The sequence below is a fragment of the Lolium rigidum genome, chromosome 7 (genome assembly GCF_022539505.1).
Source record: "Lolium rigidum isolate FL_2022 chromosome 7, APGP_CSIRO_Lrig_0.1, whole genome shotgun sequence".
NCBI classification, from domain to species: domain Eukaryota; kingdom Viridiplantae; phylum Streptophyta; class Magnoliopsida; order Poales; family Poaceae; genus Lolium; species Lolium rigidum.
The window spans coordinates 24,065,098-24,087,399 of NC_061514.1; the positions used below are offsets into that span (position 1 = coordinate 24,065,098).

The 22,302-nt window shown below is 46.3% G+C and overlaps 2 protein-coding genes across 2 annotated transcripts; one reads left to right on the forward strand and one right to left on the reverse strand.

The window, feature by feature from the left end:
• The first annotated feature begins 4,675 nt into the window (after positions 1 to 4,675).
• LOC124671037 (probable pectate lyase 8) lies at positions 4,676 to 8,032 on the forward strand. Its single transcript, XM_047207477.1, has 8 exons — positions 4,676 to 4,812; positions 5,048 to 5,134; positions 5,271 to 5,273; positions 5,362 to 5,457; positions 6,302 to 6,947; positions 7,274 to 7,377; positions 7,511 to 7,649; positions 7,738 to 8,032. Exons 1-8 carry the CDS (start codon positions 4,676 to 4,678, stop codon positions 7,957 to 7,959), a joined length of 1,434 nt encoding a protein of 477 aa, XP_047063433.1. The 3' UTR covers positions 7,960 to 8,032.
• A 7,320-nt stretch (positions 8,033 to 15,352) lies between these two features.
• Positions 15,353 to 20,440, reverse strand: LOC124674431 (molybdopterin biosynthesis protein CNX1-like; the record flags this gene model as incomplete). Its single annotated transcript, XM_047210478.1, is given in 12 exon segments — positions 15,353 to 15,727; positions 15,808 to 15,864; positions 16,036 to 16,142; positions 16,251 to 16,408; positions 17,137 to 17,457; positions 17,550 to 17,654; positions 17,736 to 17,923; positions 19,027 to 19,254; positions 19,353 to 19,436; positions 19,547 to 19,648; positions 20,092 to 20,222; positions 20,314 to 20,440. Coding segments are annotated over 12 exon segments (1,818 nt in total), but the record flags the coding sequence as incomplete, so codon positions are not given.
• Positions 20,441 to 22,302: the final 1,862 nt, after the last annotated feature.

Consider the following 22,302-nt stretch of genomic DNA (forward strand, 5'->3'; position numbering starts at 1 on the left):
GGTATGGTGACGTGTGACAAGAATGTACATGGCCATATTTCGAAATAGAAAGCATACATGCATCCACTAATTTCGACTTGACATGACATGTTCCCACCACATGCATTTTGCATGCATGGTGCGCGAGTCCAATTTATGTGGCGTACGTTTCAACGAGATTGGGCAAGGTAAAACTGTTGTTGTTGGTTGGGCTTAGAGCAAGAATAATAGTGTAGCCGGCAATCGAGTATAGCAGTTTGCTACTTCATCTATAGTTAATCTATAGCTAGTATGTACAATAATTAACTATAAAAATATAGTAATTTTACAATATATGATCCACATTTTATTCTCACAAAGTGTTTAGGAGCACGTGCTAGAGCTAGGTCTTGCATGAGAGCCACTTCACTTCTCTCTCCTAATCTCTCTCCTCCAACTAAATAAAAAATATATAGTATTTTATCTCTTATAGCAATTTTATTGTATTTGCTCTTAACTATTTCGGGCTGCCCCGTTCATCTCGAACCAGCCAGCTCGGCTTAGTTCTCAAACAACAAGTTCAATTGGCTTAGCTCAACAAGTTGATAGTAGTATAATGCGCTAAATTGGGTAAAAAGTGATGTTACAAAGCACTTACGGTTATAAAGTGCAATACACTCGGCAAAGACAAAGGGGAGGGGGGGGGCGTAAGGGGAGGGGGGGGGGGGGGGCGTAAGTGTGTAGTGCACATTACGCAATCCTGGATCATGAGCCACGTACGGAACGTTACGGAGGTGCTTGGATAATTAACGGTCAGCGTTTGATTCCTCTATTTTACGTAGTAGGGTTTGATGAAGTAGTCGACATGCATCGCAATGTGAATTTCAGTGTGGGCACCGTATCATTCATGTGTCATGATGGCGACCATCCCGTTTGCTGTGGTGATGGTCGTTTGATATGAACGATATACACATCGACTGTCCGTTTTGCCGGTGCATCATGTCGTACTGAAAGGTGAAATTTGTTGCTTAGTCAGCCTGTGGCATTTAAATCATGTTTTCTTCCGTCTACGGATTAATCTTGGTATCCACTCGGACAGGGAATGACCATAAATATTGTCCCAGTTTTGGCTCATGGTTGGAGAAGGGTAAGAAGAAACCTGTCCCCGGTCAGTCCTTTTTTTTATCTTACGAAAAAGTGTCTATATTACTCCCTCCGATTTGTATTACTTAATGATAAAATAGATGTATCTACAACTAAAATATATCTAAATACATCTATATTAGTGTCAAGTAATATGAATCGAAGGTAGTACTCAAACATATGGGTTACAATCCACATTACATAGTCTAGGTATATCACGTGGAGCCGCTCGCACCCAAAATTCAGCAATATGATTTGAGAGACCCATATTGGCGAGAGCATGGCTCACCGAGTTTTGCTCCCGCCTAATAACCTCTACCTTAGACTCTACCCTATCAGCCACCAACCTTTTAATTTCTCTAACTAGGTAGGTGACCTGCGACCTATCCTCCTCGGTCCTCTTGATCATCGCCGCCGCTTCAACACAGTCTGTCTCGATGATGAAGGGTGTAATAGTCGATTAGAAGGCTAGGGCGCACCCTTCCACCCTGGTCAGACCTATCCGGCTATCTATCCGCTGCAACGACCGGGATGCTGAAAACATTAGAAAAAGTTGAAATGGTACATGGCAAAAATTATAGGGATAACAAAAAAACATGCATATGAAACCAATACCAAACCAAGTCACCAACCGATATGAATATATCATTTTATTAGAAATCTACCTCATTCAAATATCATCATGATTACAATCAGCTTTGACGTTGTGATTTATGAAATCCGGAGGTTTGGCAATCCAAACAACTGACTCCACCCGAGGTTCGGCAATCCAGATGTCGTCTATAGGAGGGTGAATATATGGTTTATTTTTTTTACGAGATGGGCTTAACAAATGCAGAATAAAACTAGCGTTTAATTTGTTAAGTACAAAACCCATATCGATTATGATTCACCTATGTGCACCAACAACTTATGCTAAGCAAGACAATCAACTATGTGATAGCAAGATATGTAGCATCAAGCACGAAAGCTCTTACAAAGTAAAGTGCATAAGTAAAGAGCTGATTGGAGGATCCAACGTAATCTGCCACAAAAGGCCTCAAGCTTGATGAATCTCCGCAACCTAATTGGAGGTCCCAAGTAATCACCACCGAAGTCACATGCCGTCTAGGGTCCAAGGACCAAAGAGGAACAAGCTCCGAGGTCACGCACCGAGAGTAATAGATCATGAAATGTCACTTCCACGAATCACCATGGAGAACTCGGACATGGTGTGCACCAAATGCAATGGCAAGTCATTCACTCACAAATTCCACCAAATATACAAAAGCTATGGGGGGGGGGGGTAAAAGAGAAAGAACGAAGGAGAATACTAAATTTCTCCAAAATCTAGATCTAATGGGTTCCTCTCACAAAAAGAGAGATTTGATCGGTGAAGATGTAGATCTAGATCTCCTCTCTCTTGTTCTCAAATAGGTGCAAGAATCAAGGAGGGAGTAGAGAGATAGAAAGCTCCAGACCCCCCTTAAATAGCCCCCTTGAAACCCAAGTTATGGGAGAAAACTTGCCGAGACAGCTCGACTAGCCTAGGCCGGACTAGTCCGCCCCCCTTGGGTTGGCAAAGTGCTATTTAGTCCAGCCGGGTTGGACTAGTCCGGGTGCAAATTCCGGTAAAAAAAAACTAGAGAACAAATCGACGCAGCTAGACCTAGCCTGGACTAGGGTCGGGCCAGTCTAGCGGGTTGGACTGGCTAGCTAGGTCGAACCATTCTTGCCGCACATACACCACAAACCCGAAACACGGCATTTTCTCATACACACTTCGATTCTGATGAACTTGTGATCGTTTTGAAGCTAGCAACAAACTCTACAAGATCATGTAGAGAACTATCATAATCCAGTAAAGGAGGATAAAACCAAATGTTGAAATGTTTGACCTCTCTATAAAAGACAAACCGGTAAAACCTCCAACAACGAAAGCACAACAAGTTTTCCATGCAAAATCCGTTTTTGATGAACTAGAGTTTATCATGATAATAACCACAATATCAAATCATAAATAAATAAGATATACAAATAACAATCAAGAAATATAATGCCAAGGACGCAAATGTTTGAGATCTCTTCGAACGATACGATCAAGTTACTCACTCGAGAGCTCCTCTTCATAGCACGACTAACTATCCTATCAACAAGTCTCAAAACTAACAACGCGAGACCTGTAAGGAACAAATCCTATCAAGAACAAACTTTATCCTTCCATATTCCACTTGAGCTAGATGCATGATGAAGATTTTTATCCATCAAGATGGAACGCCTTTCTTGATTGTGCTTGATTAGTGAAATCTAGCGAATTTCTCCCCATAATCCAATATGGGAGAGTCTCTTCTTTAGCGTATCTTCACATATCCATGATCACCATATAGACGACAAGCTTCAAGCATATGACCTCTTCGAGATGGTTCATATTGAACTTGCGCTGCATTTTTTTTTGTTATATTGATGTCTTAAAGATACACATACTTAGGTTCAACTAGGGCGTCACAGGACACCAGTTCCTCAATTAGGGTGGCGGAAACCAGCCAGTTGGCAGTTATTTGTAGCACAAGTGAAAACTTGCAACTAGTGTTGGCATTCTCGTCACGGTTTATCTCAAGATTTAGCAAAGAGTGAATTCCGGTTTTTACACCCTACTTTGTCAATTTTGACACTGATTACCTCATTTAACAAATTTTAATTCTAATTACCCCATTTAGGACAAGTTTTGCCAAATTTTGCCCCCTTTAAGAAATTAGAGCGTTTTAACATGTGGGCCCGCGCCATCAGGTCTATGTGGTTTTTGGCCTTCTGGCTTTTACCCGCAAACCAGATATAAAGGAGAAGTTGAAAGAATTAGGTTTCAACCTTTGGCACACCGTGTATTATCAGAAGAAAGGGGCCAATGAAAACTCCATGGTTTAGCTAACATATGATTCATGTGCGACGAAGATGTTAGAGGAGTTTGAACCTTATCTGGCCAAATACCGCATAAATGTCGCACATGGATCAGATGATGCGGGCCCACCTGTCAAAACACTCTAATTCTTTAAAGAGGGTAAAATTTGGCACATTTTTCCTAAATATGGTAATTAGGATAATTTTTTTGTTAAATGGGGGTAATTAGTGTTAATTTTGATAATGTAGGGGGTAAAAACCAGAATTCACTCTTTAGCAAATGATATAGCAAATACTCCGTTTTAAAATAAGTATCGTAACTTTGCCTAAATGCAGGTAGTCACTTTTCAGAGACACTGGATTAGCTCATTAAGCTAGCTTACTTAATCCTCCTAGTACAGTGTAAGTCTGTAACTAATCTGCAGTTCTGCACCGCCCTCCCATTTCTGCTATTCACGTGCACACCCCTGCACCACAAATCCCTGTGACCGATCTGCTAAATGACTAATCCCCAGGGGCAATGCGGTGACGACGAAGAGAGCATAGAGCAGCAGTGCAGAGGTGGCATAAATCGGCGAGCCCCTCCTCCCCGCCCCAAAATTTTCCTTTCAGCTTTTCCCACTTTTTCGGTCTCTCCCCGCCGATTTTCGTGAGCGAGGCGAGAGGGAGAGGAGCTCGAGGGCGCGCGCTGGCGCCGGAAATGGCGGGAGAAGCGTGTTCGGCCGCGGCGGCGAGCAGGAGGAGGAGGAGGTGGTGGGCGGCGCTCGGGACCGTCTCCCTGCTCCTGCTCGTGGCCGTCGGCGGCGGTGGCGTGGCGTCCTACGGCGTGCGGCTGCGGTAATTTGCTAAGCCTCCAACTCCCCCCGCGAGCTCCGCCGCCGGAAGCGGCTAGACCGGCGGCGGCGTTTTCCGCGCTCTCCAGTCCCGAGCGCTCGTTTCGCCGGAGAGTTTTCGACTTGGTGCACCTCAACGTTTTCCTTGATTCGTGTTTTCTCGCACTGACTGTTTCAGATTGACGGCGTCGCTCGCCGCTCCGGTATCTAATTCTGGTCGCTTACTTTTCTTTTCGCAGGGCCGGGAGCGCGGCCGCGGCGACGACGGTGGCGACCGGAGCGAGGCGGTGGCTGCGGGACTCCACCTCACGGCTCGCGGCGGCCAGGTGAGCGCGTCGCGTCCTAGCCCCAAAAGGAATCGTCATTTCTTTCACAAAAAAAAAGGAATCGTCATTTCTTTCGGCGTCTCAACGGAATAATTTCCCAGTTTTTTTTTTCATTTCAAAGCCCTTATTACTGCAGGATGTCAGTTGAATGTGTGCTCTGTTCTTCGTCCTACATGTTTGATCCATCATCATCTCACCTGTAATCATGCCGCTGCTTATTACTGCAGGAGCGACGTCGCCGACCCCGATGCCGACGGGTCCGCGACGGGGGCCGTGGCTGGCGCGGTGGATGACCCGGAAGCGGTGGCCTCACAAGTGCACATGTATGTGGCATCTCGCTTTCCGCTTTAATTGCTTCTTCTGCCTCAGCTTCGATCGATAGCCATCCCCGGATATCTTGGAGCTCTCTCACTCAGCACGGGCAGTATAGAGCGGTAGAGGTGACAGGCCACGTTCTCATGGTTTGCCCACTCGTCCCGTCCCGCGCTTGCCACCATGCATGGCCGAACATTCATGGCGCTCAGCAGAAAACCTTAGCCTTCCCTCCAACCTAACAAGATCATTTAACAGCCGCGATCTGCTGGTAGCAGCGGCAGGTGTCAGGTGATTGAACATTTCAGTCACGTTCTTCTTCAAGTGGTACAAACAAATCTTCTGGTTATGGGGAATATGGAGGAATGCAACGACAGACTGGTGAGATTTGGTGAATAGGATATTGGTTGGACGAGGAAGGAATTAGCTCTGAGATGTGTAATAGTAACATGCACATTGTCAACTGTGAATCTGTGCATGAATGAGTAAATTTGGTGCATTGATCATAAAACATGAGCACTAACATTCTAGTATATGATTAGATTATCTGCATTCTACCTGAATTTTACACCAACATGCTATACACCTAGTGAATTTGACACCAACATGCTATCTGATTAGATTCTCTGTATTTTATCATCAAACGGTACATTTTATTTTACCTGATTTTTACACCTTGTGATTTGCAAACTTGTAATGATTTGTTCACCCGCTAAGAGTTGCTTGCCTGAAGCTCTGGCTAAATCAAGTGACTGATGAACCGATGATGAGCTGTTTGCCTGAAAACTCTGACTAAATCAAATGGCTGATGAGCTGCTTGCCTCAAGCTGATGTTCTTGTTTGGATAATCAACAGGTCGATCAGGAACAGCACCGCCCGCCGGAACCTGGGCGGGTACCTGTCGTGCGGGACGGGGAACCCGATCGACGACTGCTGGCGCTGCGACCCGGACTGGCACAACAACCGGCAGCGCCTCGCCGACTGCGGCATCGGCTTCGGCCGCAACGCCATCGGCGGCCGAGACGGCAGGATCTACGTGGTCACCGACCCGGGCGACGACGACCCCGTCACCCCCAGGAGAGGCACCCTGCGCCACGCCGTCATCCGGAACGAGCCGCTGTGGATCATCTTCGAGCGCGACATGGTCATCACGCTCAGGCAGGAGCTCATCATGAACAGCTTCAAGACCATCGACGGCCGGGGCGCCAACGTGCACATCGCCAACGGCGCATGCCTCACCCTCCAGTTCATCACAAACGTCATCATCCACGGCCTGCACATCCACGACTGCAGGCCCACGGGCAACGCCATGGTGCGCAGCTCGCCGCGGCACTACGGGTGGCGCACCATGGCCGACGGCGACGCCGTGTCCATCTTCGCGTCCAGCCACGTCTGGGTCGACCACTGCTCCCTCTCCAACTGCGCCGACGGACTCATCGACGCTGTCGAGGGATCCACGGCCATCACTGTGTCCAACAACTACTTCACCCACCACAATGAGGTACCGACATCCTTTCCTAGATCCTATTCCACTCAACTCAGGTGTTTCTCACTTAGCCTGCAATAATTCGCTGTCCTCATGTTATTTAAATATGTGCAGTAGAAATGTAGTTTAGCATCCTAGGTTCCATGTGGGAATTGCTGTTGCAAATCTAACCAGATGTGTCAGTAGAAATGTAGTTTCGCAACAAAACAAAATCTAACAAGGATGTGTCAGTTGGCTCTACTATGGATTTTTATCTTCTGTCTCGGACGAGATTCTTTTGGCGTTGCAAATAGTTTTGCCTGGATTTTTTCCACTGAGAGATGGTAAATGATTATGTGCAGGTGATGCTCCTGGGTCACAGTGACTTCTATCTCAAGGACAAGGCAATGCAGGTCACAATAGCTTTCAACCATTTTGGGGAAGGACTCATTCAGAGAATGCCAAGGTAAATTCAGTAACTCAACTGCGATCTTCGGTTTTAAAGCACCAGATCTCCTCAATGTACAATTATGCCAAGCTGTGTTTGCGTCTGTCGACCAGCACATATCTTGTCACTGTCTAAATTGCCATTGTTTCAGGTGCAGGCATGGCTACTTCCATGTGGTGAACAACGACTACACCCACTGGGAGATGTACGCCATCGGAGGGAGCGCCGAGCCAACCATCAACAGCCAGGGGAACCGCTTCCTTGCACCAACCAACCCATTTGCTAAGGAGGTATACTATTCTTCTTCTTCTCAGTGTATCATCACAGTTAATTTGTTCAGTTCATTTCCTAACAACTTTTGATATATACAAACCGTAGGTGACAAAGAGAATCGAGGCCGCTGAGACCACCTGGAACGCCTGGAACTGGAGGTCGGAGGGCGATCTGCTGCTCAACGGCGCCTACTTTATCCCGTCAGGAGCAGGCGCCTCAGCAAGCTACTCGCACGCCTCCAGCCTCGGTGCCAAGTCCTCATCCATGGTCGGGACCATCACCTCTGGCGCAGGAGTCCTGTCATGCCGCAAGGGCTCCGCCTGCTAGCACGCCACCGACAACAGAAAAAAACATCCCAAGAAAACATAGAAGCTAAAGCTACTATATGAAGATAAGCCTTTTTGACAATACGGTTACATTATTTTCCTTTGCCCTTTTTGATAATGGTTACTGCATATATGGAAGAAGCCTCCCCAAAGTTCACCATTCCTCAATCTCCCCCTGCCTCCCGCTGTCAAGAAAACGCCCCGGAGCAGCAGGCGAGAAGCGTTGCTGAATGCTGATTGATACGTCGCTCGGTGCCCTATTAGTCCCCTGAGTGTGTCTGTGCCTTTGTTGCCAGATGATGATGGTGTTGTTGTCAACTGAAAAAAGCTAGGATCATTACCGCAACAAGTTTGTGTGCCTGGAAATGAGGTAGTAAGATGCTACTTCTGAATGGTTTATCTGACATGTCGGTGGAAACTGAAACAAGGATTGTTCTGTTGAGCGCTAAGGTTAAGTCTGCTGCTGTGTTTGCATGTTCAAATTCTGAACTGTTTACCATATGTGCCCTCGTGCTTGTATTTTGCTGCAGTTCTCAGCGCCGTCCGAATGCTCTGAACATCTGTAGTTCTTCATGACATGAACCATGATACACTATCGAAAGTTTTGTCAGGTCGGTGAGAATAAATCTGTTGAGCACCAGTTTCACCCCTGATGTTCTGTTCTCTTGTCCGAACCATCGGCTATTGCAATGTTCAGTTTGTTATTTGCCCTTGTGTTCGTACCACATGGGAGCGTTTTCTGCTGCATTTCCGGTGCAATTGAATGTTCCAAACATCTGAATGCTTATGAATCACGATGCCACTCTAACAGACTTGTCAAGCCTGTGATGGAGATGTCCGGTCTGTTATCTGTCCTTGTGTTTGCACCTGTACTTCACTGCGTATTCGGCGCAACCGAATGCTCTGAACGTCCGGTGTTACATACCTGTTGCTCATGAATCATGATGCATCTCTAACAGATGAATCCGGTGAGGAACCGAAAGAGGGAGGACAGTTGGTACGGCGGAGGATATGATCTCTGATGGAATGAATAATCCTGAGAGGTTTCAGGTTCCAAGCTGTTTGTTCGGGGCTGAATGAATGCTCCACGTTGAGCAGCAACAAATGCCTTAGCAACAGCATGCATTGATCGATCTGGTCCCCAAACTTTGGCCTGAAGAAATAGATCCATTGAAGGACACAATGCATCGCTGGTAAGAATGAACTAGGAAGTGTGCGGCGCGGCGCACGCCGCGCCCGTGCTGTCTACGCTGCGCGGGAGGTGTAATGTGTGTTCGGCCTGGTTGTTGTGATGTGTCTCATTTCTTAGTATATAGTTTGCTCTTACATTATTTTTAAAAGACAAATTTTTTGTTGATGGGTTCCATGGATGTGTATGCGTGTCGTGGCAGGTTCTTGATAGTGTTTTCAGGAGTTGTGTAGTTTTTGGTCGTGGCCAGTGAATGGTGTTGTGTGATGCTGTGGTAATTCTTACTGCTGATGGCTTTTATCGCGTAAAGAGAAACTGGATCCTCTCTTGCTCCTGTTTTCCATCCGATGTACCCCACCCCACTGAACAGTCTAAAACGTATGACTGAAACAGTTGGCTGAGTTTTTTTTTATGACATCGCAGATTTTTCTTTTGAGAATTATAACATCGCACATAGGGCTAATTTCCTGGAGGCCCATTTAGATTGTAACATCGAGTTGCTGATGGGCTGTTGTTGCTGTCCGAAATAAGCAAGTGGACAGAGGGGGGAGCCAGTGAGTCAATGAGTGACTTTCGTATTGCTTGAGAGAAGAAAAAAATATGTCGATCGAACTGCTGTCACCTACCTCTGTCTTCTTCCTTGGCGGATAGTTCTGCTGTGCTATGCTTGTGATGAATCCTGGCAATAGGATTCACGTGAGTGGCGGGCGGATTTGTGGTGGGGTTGGCTGAAGAAGGGAGGGATCTGGAGCCGTGCCTTCCTCGATGCTATTTCTGCTTTTTTTTTCATTTCGTCGGTGAGCGAGCTGCCGGGCACGAGCTCGAGGAACAATTGGTACCGGCCGCGGCGGCTGGGGAGTTCAGGCAGCGGAGCATGGAGGGTGAACAGGGCGAGGCGACGACGCCTTTCTTCTGCTGAAGCTATGCCTGGGTGGAGGCAGCGCCCGACGACCTCGTCGTTAGCAGCGATTGCCTGGCGCCGCCGCCGTCCGCCGCGGAGGGGTCGATAATCTGGTATGCTCCTGCAGTCTAAATATTAAGCTGCTGCTATTAGCCTATTTACCGCAAATTTGCTGAGGTGTTCTTTTTTCCACTGGAAATTCTCTGAATTTCGGTTCTCTTAGAGTGTCTTCCCTGACATAAATGTTTGTCCGTGTATGTGGGCAAATGTTGATTCAAACTTGTTTGCAAGAGTGTATTTCATGACTGAATTGCTTTCCTGTATGTATTGGAGTCTGAAATGTGTGGCATATACGGTAGCATGAGTGGGGGAAGACACCATAATAAGAAATCTGGATATTTAAATCGAAAGAGTACAGAACCTCCATGCTTCTTATATAAGCTAAAAGCAACGATGTAAGAGCTGAAAACTGCAAAGGGCGAGAAAAAGGAATTTTTTTTTGAAAATAGTTTAACTGGCTTTGTTTGCAATGTAGTGAGGAAAGATCTATGGTGATGTGAGATATAGCAGATATGGTTCTTTCGAATTTAAATTTAGGAGTGTTGCCGACTGTTGCATTAAGCGGAGGCTAATACTGTAGCACTTGGCAGGTTTAGCAACAACTGATAAGAGTTGTCGCAATATATGTAAACCAGCGCAAGAAAGCAACAATAATTAAGGATAAAGCGGAAGTATAGCTAGAAAGCTGGTGCTTCATCGAGTGTCAAGGCACATTGTAGTGCATAAAGTTCTAGATATTGGATAATTATTAGATGGTCATACTGGAGCTCTGATCCTCTGAACAACAATGCAATCTTAGGAGACTGGTTTAGAGCTGTAGTTTTTGAATCCCAGGCGTATACTTGCATTGACACATGACTATTTTTTGTTTTGTTTTTTATACCAGTGAGAAGCTAGACCTCTCCTAAATTGGATAAGCGGAAGGAAACATAGTAAAAGAATGTGAGGGTAGCACCAGCGAAAAGGCCACTCTAGGCAAAAGGTCTTGACTCGTATGTTCTTCTTCCCGGAAATAACATAGGATTTTTTTTTTCTTGGATGACGTTGTGGAACCACATCAAGGAATCGATTGTGCATTGTGTCTAGGTGAAAGAATGACCTCTCTTTTAGATGAATAAACCTGAACAAATTTTGAAACCTCATTTTCATAGAGCACGAGCTAGTAAACACAAAGTAGTCCCCTGGTAAAAAAAACACAGTAGTCACTCACAGTTTGTTTCATAGGCAAAATCTCCTTACCGTGTTGTCCTGGATAAACCCGGCAAGAGCAGTATAGTAAAGGTTCAGGTAAGAAACCAGGTTTTGAAACAAACCGAAAGCCGCAAAAACGAAGAACATATAGGTAAATTTAGCAGATACAAAGATAGTAGTATGGCAACTCTTAACAACTTTGTGAAGGTAACAAACAAAAGCATGAGGACAGAATCGGCCAACTTGTTCCTCCAAGGTCTGGAAACCAAGATGTGATGGGAACACCTAAATTCTTAAGACCTGGAAGAGAGATAAACTATAGTGAGATCCAGAATAGAAAAGGCTGGCATGTTCATGGAGTAAAAGTAAACATACACAGGTACCTAGAGAAGATTTTCCCTACAGACATTGGCGAGCACTTCATGATATAAAGTTGTCATCGCCAACCAGACCACGGGCCTGGCAAGCCTCCTTAAAAGAAGAATATAAAGTTCCCTGATATTTCCGAAGATCCTGAAAATCTGTAGCTTCAGGTACAACCGTGAGAGTATACGTAAAAAGAAGATCTCATTGGTGGTAGGATGCACATTGTATATGAGACCAATCAGAGGACCAAACTTGAACTCGTGTGTCCTTTTTTCCCACCTCTTAGTCTGTCCATTCCTGATCCACTTAGATGGAAATTCCAAATATGTGAGAGCTCGGGCCTCCAGGTAACGCTGATTGGCCACAAACCATTCAGTAAGCATAGTTTTGTACTTGTTGGGACCAACGATATTAGCAAACATACCACTTCTACGATATGTAACCACTCAGTGAGCACAGTTCTACACCTGTGGGGGTTATCAACAATATTAGCAAGCCTATCACTCTCATGATATATAACGCGGTTCATGTTAGGAAGGTGCACTGCCAGTCTGTCAACAGAAGGTTCACGAACATGTATATCAAATCCAAATGGACGCCAGCAGGTCTCACACGCCGACAAATATCTGGGCCACAAAGAGCACTTGTTAAGATATCTTAATAAACAGAGCTTCACACGGGAAAAAATTAAGAAAGGCAACACAGCAGAATGGATACCTGCAGCTGGCATAAGCATTAATTTCATTAGTCCCTGCCGAGTCAGCATTTGAGCTTTGATACAAAGAATCAAGACGGGCCCGAACCATGTAATATCCTTTGGCAAGATACTTAAACAAATACTTCATAAGATTTGTCTTTTTTACACCACTCTACGTTGATATGAGTCTGAAACAGTAATACAACTACGCCATACTATGTCAAGGAGCCATCTTCTATGTGTCCATATTATATGGTATATTATAAGTATATCCATAATGCAGAAAACACTGGCCCCGGCAGCCTATATATCCATGATGCACAAAACAATGGACCTGGCAGCCTACATTGTTATTCTTCCGGCCAACACTGATTTTCTCTCATACATGGTGATCAAAAATTGCCAGTAGCATAACCACATGAGTACATCATCCTAATTCACTAACTTGATTTGTCAAAATAGTATGATTCAATCCAATAAGAGAACAGTTGTATGTTTATACAATGAAGGGGCCTAACATTAGCATGGTCCACTTATATAGTGCAGAACTGACAGTTTGTGCATGCATACTTATATATAAAAAACTAAAGGTTCTTCCAGAACTGAAAGGGTCAGTATGAAATTAAAAAGGAACCAGTATATAATTTCAACCCATTGTAACAAACTACTCCCTTTGTAAAACGCCTATTGTTGTTTGGAGTATTTATATTCAGATACCAAGTTGAATTTAGTAAAATCTATGAGTTGATTTGACACAACAAAAGATAGACACGGCAGGACAGCGGCTATTAGAAGTCGAGAAAAACAAACGAAGTAATTAGTCCCTTTGTAGGACAACTAAAAAGATCCTAAAGAAGATGAAGTATCACGGCAGATGCATTTAAAATAACGCCATCAAAAAACCTTTTAGATGAAGTATTGTTGTGGAGATGAAAAGCGAATATAATGCAGCAATGACAACTCAAGGCTTCTGCTATAAACATATGTGTACCTTGCGCTAAAGATGGGTAAGCAAATTTCCAGCACAACCATATTAGTACCATATGAAATTGGATCTATCTAAGGAGTCTGCACAGAAATAGGACTTAGGTAGCTGGGGGGTATTGGTTGATATTATACAAATTGCCGTGTGGCAACGAAAATGGCAGAATTCTGGATTCTGAAGGAGAGAATAAACATGTAGTTGCAGTAGTTAACTGAACCACGTTTTCTGGAACTCTGTGAAGACATTCGTTTGGTACATAATCAGAATATGACCCTAATACTGGTGAGCACACTTTGACAAATAACTATGAATCCTTACCTCGTTGCATTCCATACATGGGCTAGGGTTAAACAACAATAGGCCTATTGGATATACCTGACGGACGATTCCTGCTTCCTGCTTCCACTACTACCGGATCTAGTACACACGGTACCGGTTCATCGTCCCATCGGCAGACCCCGAAGGCTGTACACTCCGTGCTTGGACCTGCAAGAAACCATACATAAGATGATCACAAGGTAAGTTTGTTGCTCACAGGCAGAAGAAGATGGAGGACATGAGGATGATGAAATTCTTATCGAAGATTCCCTGTAACGCCTCTAGCTGCTGCTGTTCGTGCCTGTGTCGACGTGCTGTGCGCTGTGATCATGCCCATGCCGAGTTGAGCACCGCTGAGCTTGGAAGGAAACGGAGCAGGGGAGGAGAGAAGGGTGCCGAGGTCGCGCTGCTTCATCCTAGATGACTGCGGATCTTGTCGCTGCCTCGCCGCCGGTGAGTTTGGGAACTGCTGTGGAGGGGAGCGGAGCAGGGGACAGCGCCCAGTTCCTCTTCCTCCTCGCAGAGCCGACCAAGGAGGAGAGAAGAGCAGCGACCTCCTCCATCGCACCGACAAAGCCATAACCGCCGTGCCTCAAGAGGGAGAGGAAGGAGCCGACGATTTCCTCCACGCCGCTGCTTGGGGAAGAGGAGGCGTCTTACTCCTCCGACATCGGGAGGGAGAGATAATTGCCTCGTCCCAAGGGCTGCTTTGGTATGCGGCACGGTGGTCAGGCAGGGCGAACTGAGCACCTCCCCCGTGGGGAGGACGTGGGCGAAGGGGATGGGGAGAAGGAGAGTATTTTAGGAGAGTATTTTTATTTTTAGGAGAGAAAGAGGATTTGTTTTCTCCTCACGCGACCTAGTCTCTGGACTCTTCCGTCAAAGCGGTTGGAGTGTTGGACCAACGTTCTCTTTCGACACAGGAAAAGGAGCCAGCTGTGAACAGTAAAAAGCAGCGTGGCAAATAGCAATTGGAAGGAAAGTAACATGAACAGTAACTAAAACAATCTCCTTTGAGCAAATGGGGTCAGCTTTTATATATAGTATAATGATGTGAACTGAGATGGAATTGGGATCTTTGGTCTCATCATCTTAACCAGAGTGAATGGGAATGGGGCTTTCTCTTCTCCAACATGGCAGTGATGGCATGTAAACTGGGTTAGGCAGGGGTAGCACCATACCAGCATGGGCCGGGTTGACATGAAAGCAAAGGTGCAAGCTGTGCTTGTGTCTCCATGTCATTGATGAATGGATGTCTTGTTACCCCTCGTTGCGGCTGTCGGCGCACCTCTGTTTAACTGAATGTACTCGCAGTGGAATAGGTGAGCCGATCGGTGCTGCTATGACTGTAGTACCACTCATCTCTCCGTCTATTTTCTGTTTTCCTCTTGGCAAAGGTCCTTGAACTTTCTTCCATGGCGAGAACGCATGCATTAAAATTGCTGGGCAACATTGCTTCTTCTCAACTGGCTTCTGTATCTTTTGATCAGTTGATATCATGAAGAACTTATCTTTGGTACCGTTGTTTCATTAATACAAAAAAAAATGACAAGGCCAGTGTTTAACAAGATCAGAAAAACACGTCACCACAGTCCTTCATGACAAGAAATGATTCGATGACACAAACCAAACCCCTTCCCTGCTTTATTGTATAAAGTATAAACTCTAATACACTGGTCCTGAAAGGAGTCACGAAACAGCCATAGAGAGTAAAACATAGAACCGGTATCACTTGCGCCTGGAGCTGGACACGACATGGCCACAGAAAGTAGCTTCTTGATCTCCACCAGAACAAATCTGATCTTGCAGGTTCCAAAGGAGAGCATGGCACTACCCTGTGGATGAGCGCCGATCAAGGGTCACATGAGCAGCCACCACCCGACGATGCGGCCTTGAAACTGCGCTCCCACTGGTCTATGGGTGCCGCTTCTGCGTGAGGGATGTGGTTGGGATTCTTCTCCCGCTTGTCGCCTTTCAGCTGCTTCATGGCGTGCTTCAGCGCCGGCAGAAGGGCCTCCATGCACTCCGCGACGGCATTCGGGTTGCCTGGCATGTTGATGATCTGAAAAGAAGAACTCTTGTGAGTGTCTCAGAATCTACACGTCTGGAACTAAGAAGCAATTTTTGGGTTTCGGTCTGTACAAGTGTCGAGCCTCTTATCCCACATGCAGCTCGGGACAGCATCGCGAATGGTGTCACCTGTACCAAATAGAACAGTGCAAGCACCGTCAGTACAGATCAAAAGAATCTGAATCCTGTCAAGTCTAAGACACTGAATGCTATCGAGGAATGATGCCTCCTTTTGTGTCAGCTGTACGGTTGGCTGTGAGCTCTAGAAAACCCAGTGGCTGTAATAAAAGTTGCCATTACCTTCAAACTCTCCTGAATCATGACAAAGGAGAGGCCAGGCGCTTCTCTCTCTATTACACATTTAGTTGCCTCTGGTGTAACATCTCTAGGTGTGAAGCCAGTGCCACCTGCATATACGTTATTACCAGGATATAGGAAAAAGGGTTATGCAATCCAGTAACTTGAAACTTGAGATCATGCCATGTAAGTGATCTATTCAGAAACAAAAATGTAACCTAAGGTCAAGATAAGGTTGACGCGGTCTATGTCACTCCACTTCACGAGAATCTCCTTTATTTTGTCCACTTCATCTGGAACTACAGCGGTAGCAACAACTGTTGCTCCCCCTAATTTCTCTGATGATGAGTTCACTACAGTTACAGCCCTTGGCCCACTGCAGATGGGATGACAAGAGAGGAAATAACAATGGCATAAGTCACTTTTCACGGAACCATGGTTCACATCCAAAACAACTGCAAGATATGCATAATCCACTATTTTGAGGTCGGGAAACAATAAATAACTTTCTAAAATGTTGAGTCATTACTGAAATGCACCACCATCTTATGTGATGAATAAACAGTATTGACTCGTTTATTTTGCATCAAAAGTGACCCATTTCCAACTCAAGGTAAAGAGGTGTATCAAGATGCGCATACTTTGCAAAGAGTACAAATTTTGAGGCCTAAAAACAATAATAAATTTGTGAAATGTGGAGTCCTTACTGAAACACATCATCATCTTATGTGAAGAATAAACAGTAATTTGACTCAGTTCATTTTGCATCAAGAGTGACCCATTTCCAACTTGAGGTAAAGAGGTGTATCAGGATGCACATACTTTGCAAAGATTACAAATTTTGAGGTCTGGAAACAATAATAAATTTGTGAAATGTGGAGTGCTTACTGAAACGTGTCATCATCTTAGGTGAAGAATAAATAGTAATTTGACTCATTCATTTTGCATGAAGAGTGACCCATTTGCAGCTCGAGGCAAAGAGGTGTATCAGAATGTGTGTACTTTGCAAGTAGTACCATACAGATTTATTCTCTCTAATTTCCTTTGAGAGTAAGAAACAAATCACAAGCAATGAAGAAAAAGGTATTGCACTTTTGGAAATACCTCCTATCAGGGCCTGCTCCAGAAGAAACGGTGTCACTAACAGTCAGAATTGCTACTTTGACTTCAGCATTGTGAAAGGCTCCAACCTGCGGCACATCTGCCAAAGCACTTTTGGTGGAAGAACCAAAATGTGATAGGGGTGCGGAAGCAGCAGGTAGCTTATCCAGAGGAGGGCTAGTTATATCAGAAATAAGTATAGCTTGGACAGATGTTCCAGCTGCCAATATCTGCCCAGATGATTGCACTTCCAGCAAAGCATTTGCAGATTTCATACTTAGGAGGCGGCTACTAGCTTGTTGGCCAGTGCTCTCAGCAACATAACTGCCAGAAATAAGGAAACGGATATTTACTTAGCTTGTGTCAAGTAAGGTATTATGAAGCATCAGGCTGCCATGTTAAAATATAGCTCTTACCCTGGCCTACCAGATCCATCATCAAGAACCCATCTGATCACTGCACGATGAAACTCCGGACGATGTGGGTCTGCTCTTAGAGGATGTGATATACGTGCATGCACTCTATAAACAAGTCTTATCAGTGGAAAACAGAAAGAACAAAATGATGATAGAAAAACTAAAAACAAGCATAAGAATAAGTACCTTTGCAGATGAGGATTCGACCAACCGGAGACAAGACGTATTGCAGGAACAACAAAGAGATTGAAGCAAACCATGCAGCTCACAGGGTTTCCAGGCAAGCCAAAAGCAAGAGCTGTTTTGGATGGCTTTGACGTGTCATTGGATGTGATCTCAGCAAATGTCAAGGGCTTCCCTGGTTTCATTCTAATCTGTACATTCGCATACAGAAAATAACTAAAATTTACTTGAGGAACTGGTGTCAAGTTTAGAAGGATTCTTTTGCAAAAAATAACCGCTCGCAATCGTTATCCAACAGCAAAGAGGGAAAAAATCTAATCATAAGGTTGATGCTGCTTAACAGCATCTTGAATATAAGTTTTCGGAGGGCCTTGAATCATAACAAATCGGAAAGATGGATTCATCGCTTGCAGCTATTAATTTCAGTTAGTCTTACCAAAGGTCAAGATCAGTTTCAGTGGGGTCTAACTAGTTCAGGTTCTTCTTCGGTGAAGTCCATCTATCTTGATCTTCTAAATGGACATACACCTTTTTCGCGGAAACATATTTGGAAGATGAAAGTACCACTTAAAATCAAGATTTTCATGTGGTTCTTACATAGAAAGGTTCTTCTACCAAGGGTAATTTGGCTAAAAAGGATTGGAGCGGGAGTAAGAAGTGTTGTTTTTGTGACCAAGATGAATCAAATTCAGCATCTTTTTATTTCATGTCCTCTTGCGAAGATCATTTGGTGTATTATGCGTATCTCTTTTAATATTTCACCCTACGAGCACCACTATTTTTTTCGGGAATTGGTTGACGGGTGTCTCTAAAACTGATAAAGCTAACATTCGAGTTGGAACGTGCGCTTTATTATGGGCTATATGGAATGTGCGCAATAACGTTATTTTTAACAATGCAAAGGCTACAACTTTTATGCAGGTTATCCCACTGGCTACTCATTGGATCCGTATGTGGTCTTACCTACAACCAATGGAGAAGCGGCAGGATATGGATATTGGGTGCAACCGGCTGGAACAGGTTTGCGGGGGGTTTTTACAGCCAGTTCAACTGGCATTTTGATCACATGTTGACATGTTGATGCATAGGCGACGCATGTTTTCATTCTTGTTTAGATGGTTGATCCATGTCTCAACCTTATGTGACCCGTGAGTTGTAATGAATATTTGAATCTTAATAAGGTTAATAAAAGGCCATATGCATCAGTCGATGCAGAGGCTGGGCGTTGCTCCCATTTCGGAAAAAAAAAACAGCACTTTGCAACACAATACCCATGGAAGCATTTCTATGTTACCTTTTCAAAGTGAATTTTGCCCATCCTTGCCAAGCACGGTTTGACAAGATCTCTATCACCCATGGAAACACCACCAGAAGTAATGATTATATCAGCATCAGAGCGTAGAGCTGCATCCATAAGCTCCATAAGACTCTCCTCGGTATCCTTTGCAATACCCAAGTCAACCACTTTACACTTCTGCTGGATAGCAGCAGCAAGTAGCATGGCCCGGTTGGAGTCACGAATCTGAAATTTTAGTTTCAAGCAGAGAGTCATGCATTCTGGGGAATGCGGAATGCAGAGAAAGGCAAGGGATGCAACTATTGTGGAATAGCAGAAATAACCTGACCGCGATTGAGAGTGGCAGTGGCTGGCTGAACCAACTCGTCCCCCGTCGAAAATACAGCGATGGTTGGTCGACGATACGCCTGCAGGTTCAAACGCAGAATACTGCATTATACATTTCTCTAGTGTACTTCTAGTATTTAAATATGTGACAATGGGCCGGAGGGAGTAGCATTAATCAGCAGATGCTCACCTTGACAGTAGTTATCCCCACGGTTGCAAGCAGACCAACTTCGGCAGGGCCTATAATCTCACCGGACTTGAGCACTACTGAATCTTTCTCTATGTCACATCCCTGCAAATTACATATTCAGAAAACTAACAAACCACTTACTGAAAGCTACTTCGCCACAAATGAGTGCGACCATTTTTTTTATAAAAGAAAGCATTAGTCAACCTAATAGGCAATGCCCAACTGCGCGTACTACATTTCGCTAGTATTTCTGTGGGACGGGTATTGCGCAGAAACAATAGTGGCAATCGGCATAAATTTGTGCAACACCAGATGCATTACAAATACTAATAAGCAAGGACAAGATCCCCCCAAAAACTGAGGCAGAACAATAAATAGAGGAACCATCTAGTCTACCTAGAGGCAGCTGACATAGCAGCAGAACCTGGAAGCGTCTCACATCGAACCCATAGTCTCACAACCAGTGCTACCATCAGCGCGAAACTGGGAGCACATAAAACCAGCAAGACAAGCACACTAGCAAGAGCATCGAAAAATTCACATACCACGCTGCGCACATCGTGCCCCTCAGCTACTGTCGCGGAGATCCTGACCCTCTTGGCCCCATCGGGGGCGGCGGCGAGCTGCTCGGTGTCCTCCACCTGCACGACGGCGTCCGCGCCGTCCGGGATCGGCCCTGCGCCCAACAATACAACAGCCGCATCATCAGCTCACCCAGAACCGCACGAGCGCAACACCGGGGAGAGGCAGGCGGGGAGAGGGGAGACCTCCGGTGGTGACGTAGGCGACGGTGCCGGGGGCGACGACCACGCCGAGCGCGTCGTCGCCGGCCCGCGCCTCCGCGATGACCGGGTACTCGCCGGGCCCGTCGGAGGCCACCACGGCGTACCCATCCTGCAGTAAGAGACGGACGGCGACGGTGGTTAATTCGCCTCAGAGACAGCAGCGTGGAGGGGGTTGACTGAGGGAGAGAGACCTTGACAGAGGCGCGGAAGGGGGGGAGCGGGTCGGGCGCGCGGGCGTCCTGGGCGAGGACGAGGTCGAGGGCGTCGAGCAGCGGCACGGCCGACGCGGCGGCGCGGGCCCTGGCGGCGGCGGTCAGCACGGCCGCCAGCGCATCCTCCACCGGCAGCATTTCTGCTTATCTGGGGCGGCGGCTGGGCTGGATGGCTTGGGCTGGAGGGCCGTCTGTACCGGGCGAGTTCAACCAGAGAGAGCCACGTGGGGGCGTGACGCGTTTACGGCCGATTTGGTGGTGGATGGGATGGGCCAAGCCGGCTTCCCCACTCCCACTGCGCTTGAATATTCAGCGCATCTCCGGCGGGACGCTTTTGGACGCTTAAATTGTCCGCTGGCGTCCGTTTGCGTCGCCTGGCGGACGTCAAAATGACCGCGAGGGGCGAAATATCCGTTTACGTCAGGGCTGCCTCCAGCGGTTCGACGCATTTTGAACATGCAAAGTGTTTTTTTTTTGTGCTACTTCTTTTATTTTTGTTGAATGATCAAGTTTAAACGCGAAAAAGTAGTACTCAATGATGTCATGTTGCTCCAATCGAATAGATTATAGCCTAAACAATTAACCGGATACTTCAATCGACTAGATTCAAACATATTTAACATACAAAGAAGAACAAATTTAAAAACATATAAACTAAAACTATTTTTTGGCCTTCTTGTAGAAGGCCCTGCCTCGTCGTCGAAACTCATGCGCCTCTTGCTTGTCACCTCCTCGTCGGAACTGGAGGACGACGCGCCCGTCGAGGAGTTGAAACTGGAAGAAATGGCGTCTTCGTCGTCGTCGTCGGTGAACAGACGACGATGCGCCGCCCGCGCTAGCGTCCTTGCCCGGGCCCTGGACTTCTTCCTTGCCGCCGCCTTGTCGTCCGCCGCCTCCTGCGCCTCCAACCGAGCGAACTTGGTGTCGGAGTGCTCCTCCTCCTCCTGGCCCTCCTCCTCGTCCTCGGCGTCGCTGGGAGCGCCGCCTCCGTCCTCCTCGTGGCCTTCGCTGCCATTGCCGCCTCCGTCCTCCTCCTCCTCACTCGGCGTGGAGGCAGGGTCGCTGGGCGTGGAGCCCGGATCGCTTGGCGTCGCAGGGGATTCCCACCAATGCAGAAATCCGGGCGACTTGCCCTCGCTCTCCGAGTCGGACGGCAGCGTGTAGTCGCTCATGGCGTGCCGGTGTTGGAGAAGAAGAACAAGAGGAGGTTGAACTTGAATTACCGTAGACGCGGGGGTTATAATGTGCGGGGATTAACGGCGGCGCGTATAATGAAGAGGTCGGCAGTTGCTCTTCCGCGGCGGTTCGGTGCTCCATTGCGGCGGTTGATCGGCGCGGTTGCCACACCGGCGCGCGTTGTGAATTCGAGGCCGATCGAACCTGGGTCGCTACCATGAGGGCTCGTGGGGAAGCGAGCGGACGCTAGGCGCGACCGCCGAGCGTCCGCGGAGATGCAAACCTGACGCATATTTGGGTCAGGTTTACATCTCCACAGACGGCCCAGTCACTTTGCGTCACCCCGCTGAAAGTGGTGCGAGACGATGCCCTCACAGAATCACACGTCAAAGTCACTAGGAGTGCAATTCTTTTTCTCGATGCATCCATATGCATCCATAGAAAAGAAAGTTGATTAGAACACTAAGATTATATAACCGAATCACTCAAGACGAGAACACGAAAAGCAACATGACCAACACCACTCAACCATCATCGGCCTAGGTGCCAACCAAACATACACTCACGGCACCACAACCCCAAA